Source organism: Pongo pygmaeus, chromosome 1 (genome assembly GCF_028885625.2).
Source record: "Pongo pygmaeus isolate AG05252 chromosome 1, NHGRI_mPonPyg2-v2.0_pri, whole genome shotgun sequence".
In the NCBI taxonomy this organism is placed as follows: domain Eukaryota; kingdom Metazoa; phylum Chordata; class Mammalia; order Primates; family Hominidae; genus Pongo; species Pongo pygmaeus.
Window position 1 is genome coordinate 11,288,894 of NC_072373.2, and position 6,518 is coordinate 11,295,411.

The 6,518-nt window shown below is 42.5% G+C and overlaps 1 protein-coding gene across 1 annotated transcript; it reads right to left on the minus strand.

Moving 5' to 3' along the window:
* Window positions 1-5,424: 5,424 nt before the first annotated feature.
* LOC129006835 (actin-like) lies at window positions 5,425-6,149 on the minus strand. The gene is given in 2 exon segments (XM_054437017.1): window positions 5,425-5,820; window positions 5,823-6,149. Coding segments are annotated over 2 exon segments (723 nt in total).
* Window positions 6,150-6,518: the final 369 nt, after the last annotated feature.

Below are 6,518 nucleotides of genomic sequence, written 5' to 3' on the forward strand. Positions count from 1 at the left end.
TGTTCAGTGGTTCAAATTCTTCATGCTGTTACTGATGCCATACTGCTCTAGGCACATCTCCCTATATAAGATCTGGATTAAAACCCTTAGGATAAATCACTTTTTGCCGCCTACTTCTAGTTTAAGCAGACAACCATCAGGAGGTGTTTTGCAGCCCTCATTGACTTTGGTCTTGTTAAAGGATTCCTTGTGATTTGGGGGTATCAAAAGTAAAAATGCTTGAGGATCACTTGAGGCCAGGAGTTTGAGACCAGCTTTGGTAACATAGCAAGACCCCTATCTCTATTTTCTTTCTGAAAGAATCTGTAGTATTAGTCTATAGTGTCATAAGATGCCAAAAATATATGAGAGTCACAGTAGCTGAGGAAGTATCTGAATGGGGAGGAGAAGGAGAAGAATACCGTAATGTGAAAAAGAGACCCAATACATACAAACTTCAGGAAAATCATCTCTTCACCTGAGCATAAGCACTCACAAGTACTTCCCCCCAGGATGCATCTGAGCAGCCTAAGCTTAATCATGCTTTCTAAGTTGCATAAGCACAACTGGGAATCTGCCTTCTCTCCCATGCTTTGAAATGTCAAGGAGGCCATGTCGACAAAATAGAAGCTGTGGCTGGAACAACCTGTCACTTCTCCAACTAACGCTAATGAATAATTTTTTTATCTGCCATTACTTCACCTTCTGTCACTTACCATTTTCTTAGTTGGGGTCAAGTCTGGTTTCTTAACAGAAAAACTCCAAGTAAAAGAGGCCCAAACAAGGTAAACATTTATTTTTCTTTCCCATAAAAAATAATCCTGATTAGGCATCCAGAACCGCTGTGGCAGCCCTGTGAAGTGATCATGAGCTGTGTCCTCCCTTGGTTTCTAAGCTGCCATCCTCACACATTTGCTATCTTTGGGGCACTTTGTGGTCCAGGAGAGCAGGCAGATCTCCAGCTATCATATAGCCCCTTCCAAGCCAGGAGGAAGGCAATGAAAAGAGGCAGCATCCCTTTCTGGCAGTCCATACATATTTCTTACATCTCACTGGACAGAACTCAGCCACGTGCCACATCCAATTGCAAGGAGTATGAAAAACATGATGCTTTAGAGCTGGCTGGAACTGTGCCCAGCAGAAAGTTAGGTTTCTGTTCCTATGAAGGAAGGGGATGATGGATGGAGGGGTACACAATTAGCTATCACCACCATACCAACCTTTCCCAGACATTTTCTCTTCTCATCTGGACTTACTCCATAGACTGATAACTGTGCCCGCTCAGCTGCCATTCTGATCTATCGTGCACGCAAGTTAATCACCCTAAACCACTCTTCCACTTCTAGAGGACAAGATAAGATCAGGCAATTCAGACCCACAGTTCCTCATCTCCTAAATTCACTTCTTCACCGAGAAGTAATCTCCAAAAACTACCCTCTGCAAAACCTTCCAAAGGCTCATTTCTCCAAGGATCTTAACCTTCCAGCCACAAGATTCACCTCCAGGTTTTTCACCTCACATCAACCCAGGGCTCCAGCTTTGTCCTTCACTGAACATCCTCTGGATGCAATGAGGCCTTTCCTACCTCTGAAATCTTTTGTTCTTTACTGCTCACCTACAATTCTCCCTTTCTCCCTTTCTCTCTTTCTCTCCACCCCGCTTAACCTCTACTCTCTCATGCACATACTCTCCTTTTTCATTGTTTGTATCCTACAGAAACCAATAAAGTCCCATCTTCTCAGTAATGCACAGCCTAGAATTCATTTCCACAGATCGACGTGATTTAGCTGAATTGCAGTCTTTTTTATCTCTGATGTTTATTTAATACTCATTATTAATGTACTGTCTTATCTCTTTTCTAACACTGTCACTTGTCACATTGGGCCTATTGTTTAGCCTTTCTTTTCCTTGGGGTTATTAGGAAGTTTTAATGACATACTGAAATCTACCAGGATGCATTTCCCATTCCTACATCTCTTCAGAATGCTTCTCCTCTTCCCATCCAGGGCAGGGACCCCATCTTGTTCACACGCACCACAGCTCCCAGGGCAATGCCTGCCACATATAGTAAATGTCCAGTGAACAAATCTCGCTTGAGACTTACTTTGTATAACCTTAAACTTTATTGAAGAGGTTATTCTATTCTCCCACCAATGCTGTGAGCCATGAAAAGCTGGTGTCACCCTTTACTGATAATAGGGAGTGGCCAAACTTTTATTGTTGAACTTCTAACCCCACCATATTTCAGTATCTCTCATGCCAAAGCAGAAACTAAAGTTTCACATGGAGCACATAATTTTCATAGGTGGAAAATCATCAAAGTGCATTCCTGTACCTTGCATTGCATGTATATCTCCACTGCAATGCTTGGTCCAGAAATTACTCTTGGGACTGGAAGAGCAGATATCATATTCTACCCCAGCAGCTATGCAAGCTAATTGTATGGAAGAGAGATTTTAACACTGATGTGTTTGGAAATGCCGAAAGCATAAATTGAGACAAAGGGAATTAGAGGGAAGTTTCTTTTGGATGGATTTAATAATTAAACATTCATTTGGGATGGAGTCTATCTTTCGTGGATAATGATGCTGTCCTAATTTGTGCTTATGCAGCCACTTAGAGGGTATAAGACTGACCAGGCAATTCAAATCCATACTTTCTAAACTCACTTCACTCAGCTCCTGAAAAGCAATATCTACAGTGGATTCCCTGGCACTTTCTGTCTGAGTACAGATTATTTGTCTTGACCACATTTCCTTTCGAGAAATCACATTCTTTTAGCTTAAATTACCTAAGAACAATTGAACTTGGCATGTTTCTTCCTGAGTGGAAAAACGTTTCTCAAGTGTTCTGGAGATATGATCCTGGTTTTCAAAAAGCCCAAGGTTTGCTTGGTGTCTCTCTCTTTTTTTTTTTAATTGACTTACATTGCAGGACTCAAAACATTTTCTGAAATCAAGCACACTATAAAACTAACCTAAATATTGGCTCCTTCATGACCTCCTTTAAAAAAATATACAGTGAAGACTGGGCGCGTTGGCTCACACCTGTAATCCCAGCACTTTGGGAGGCCTAGGTGGGTGGATCATGAGGTCAGGAGATCGAGACTATCCTGGCTAACATGGTGAAACCCCACCTCTACAAAAAATTAGCCGGACGTGGTGGCATGCGCCTGTAGTCCCAGCTACTTGGGAGGCTGAGGTAGGTGAATCGTTTGAACCCCAGAAGAAGAGGTTGCAGCGAACCAAGACTGCGCCACTGCACTCCAGAAGAGGTTGCCGTGAGCCAAGACTGCGCCACTGCACTCCAACTTGGGTGAGAGAGTGAGGCTCCGTCTCAAAAAAAAAAAAACCACACTGAAGCATTCTGATGAACTGGCTTTAGAAATGTTGATAGAGGAAGTCAAAGTTACAAACCCAACTGACTTTTCTATCAGCTAGATCAGGAACATAAAAAATACAATACTACTCATGGATTGGGAATAAATACTGTCATTCATAATAAACTAATATTTATTTAATATTTCCAATGAGCCAGATATAAGTAATACTATATGCCCATTTACAGGTTAGGAAACTAAAATATGTTAAGTGACTGGCTTGAAATTATGCAACTCATATGTGGCACAGCTGGGATTGCACCTGGCTGTCTGGCATCAGACTGTGTTCTTAACCATGCTCCAGTTCTGTAATGAATTAAGGAAGTGATTTTCCAAATGTCAACAAAGAAAACAATCCATTATCAGGTATCAAGTATCATCTTCAGAAGCAATGGAACTCTCAGAAACACACCACTCTGCCATTCCATTTTACCTATAAGAAAATAAAATAAAGAAAAGCTGTAGGAAAAAATGTAATGGGAATTTGGAAGGTGGGTAATGATGCTTTCCCAGTTTCCCCAAACCCATGTGAACAGTGTAACAGCAATGTTGTATAACACTTTATAAATTGGTAATCTCTAGAAACCAATACTGCTGCTCTCACCAGTATAATATTAAGTCTAGAAACTGGAACCAGCACACATACAAGCTAATCAGGTTGTAGTCTAGTTCTTGGGATTAGTGAGAGTTTTTAGAAAGTTGTTAGCTATATTTTTCACTGGGTTTTCTTTAACAATGTTGATGTTTCTTTATTCATCCTGTAGAGAACAACAACAAAGAAGTGGTCATCTGAGGCGATATTATTTCTTTGTAAACCTAAAGGGGAAAAAATTGAAATAATATACATACTATTGTTTTTTTTTGGGGGGAGATGGAGTCTCGCTCTGTCGCCCAGGCTGGAGTGCAGTGGCACAATCTCAGCTCACTGCAACCTCTACCTCCTGGGTTCAAGCAACTCTTCTGCCTCACCCTCCCGAGTAGCTGGGACTACAGGCACATGCCACCACGCCTGGCTAATTTTCTGTATTTTAGTAGAGACGGGGTTTCACCGTGTTGCCCAGGCTGGTCTTGAACTCCTGAGCTCAGGCAATCTGCCAGCCTTGGCCTCCCAGAGTGCTGGGATTACAGGTGTGAGCCACCGCACCCAGCCAACACATACTATTTTTTAAAAAACTCTATGTCTATTAGATGTTTGTGAAGATGCCTACACCAACATGAAATTAGATATAATTACAAACACATAACGACAAAGTATAAATGTGGGTAATGGATATTAAGAATAAAATTTGAAAGTAGAGTTTTCACTGAATTTTCATATTTAATGTATTAATGTATACTAGGTGATAAAACTCACAAGTGTAGTTACTCTATTTCTCTTCTCTTTGGTCTTTTAAAAGAACAAAGGCTTAACATCAAGCTAGCTGTTTTTATTAATATTAAAAATCACCCATCAAGTGTTGATCTTAACCAAAGGCTAGACGCCAACAACATCATCTTCCAAAGGTTCTGTCTGTGGCAAGTGCCACATAGATCTAAAAAAAAAAAATTATACAATTCTCAATTTGATGAGCCTCTGGAGATGACTGATAAAAGAAACTGTTCCAACAGCTTGAATCTCTAGATGATTTGGGAAATGTCACAGGCAATAATAGGGAACTTTGGAATGGTGTAACAAATGGATGATCTCTGTCAGATTAGAGCACATATTTTTATCAATTTCAAAGGCTTTGCTGTGAGTACTCCCAGTGTGCTAATCATTCTAAATAACAGATCCAGTCGATTCACACTTTATGAGACAAAATTAAAGCTTCTTGAAAAGTTGAAAGTATTTCTGTTTGAAAAATCTTGTTTCTAATTTATAAGGAAGACTTGAAGAGGTCTATCTCAGATATGTATCATTCTGTAATTTAAAATACCGAATGTTAACATCTGAATAGCTAATGTGAGCATAAGAACTTTCTGGGTCAGAGCTCTGAAATCAGATCTGGTTAAAATTTTGGCTTTGCCACATTACTGGCATCAGGACCGCTTATTGCCGATGGTGATGACCTGGCCATTGGGCAGCTCTAGCTCTTCTCCAGGGAGGAGGAAGATGCGGCTGTGGCCATCTCCTTCTCGAAGTCCAGGGTGATGTAGCACAGCTTCTCCCTGATGTGGCACATGATCTCCCGCTGGGCCGAGGTGGTGAAGCTGTAGCCAGGCTCAGTGAGGATCTTCATGAGGTAGCCTGTCAGGTCCCGGCCAGCCAGGTCCAGATGCAGGATGGCATGTGGGAGGACGTAGCCCACGTAGATGGGCACCGTGTGGGTGACCCCATCTCCAGAGTCCCTGACAATGCCAGTGGTGCGCCCAGAGGCGTAGAGGGACAGCACGGCCTGGATGGCCACGTACATGGCCGGGGTGTTGAAGGTCTCAAACATGATCTGAGTCATCTTCTCTCTGTTGGCCTTGGGGTTTCGGGGCGGGGGGCCTCAATCAGCAGCACTGGGTGCTCCTCCAGGGCCACACACAGCTCATTGTAGAAGGTGTGGTCCCAGATCTTCTCTATGTCATCCCAGTTGGTGACCATGCCATGCTCAATGGGGTACTTCAGAGTCAGGATGCCGCGCTTGCCCTGGGCCTTGTCGCCCACGTAGGGGTCCTTCTGGCCCATGCCCACTATCAAGCTCTGGTGCCGGGAGTGCCCGACAATGGAGGGAAACATGACTTGGGGGGCATCGTCCCCAGCAAACCCAGCTTTGCCCATGCTGGAGCCATTGTCAATGGCAAGCGCGGCAATCTCTTCTTCCATCGTGACTGGTGGAGTAGTGGGGCAGCGGAGCAGCAGGATAACACGGCGAACAGGCTGGTGGGGGCGACTGAGCTTGAACATCCTTTCAAAAGAGAAAACAATAGGCCTAGATAGTTTTCCTGGAAAATTCTACCAAATATCTTAGAAAGAAATTATACCAATACCCTATAATCTCTTCCAGAAAATAGAAGCAGAGGGAATACTTCCGAACTCATTCTACGAAGCCAGCACTACCCTAATACCAAAAAAACCAGAGACATTACCAGAAAAAAAAATTATGAACCAATGTCTCTCATGAACAGGGACACAAAACTCCTCAAGAAATATTAGCAAAATAAATCCAACGATGTATAAAAGCAACGATAAATC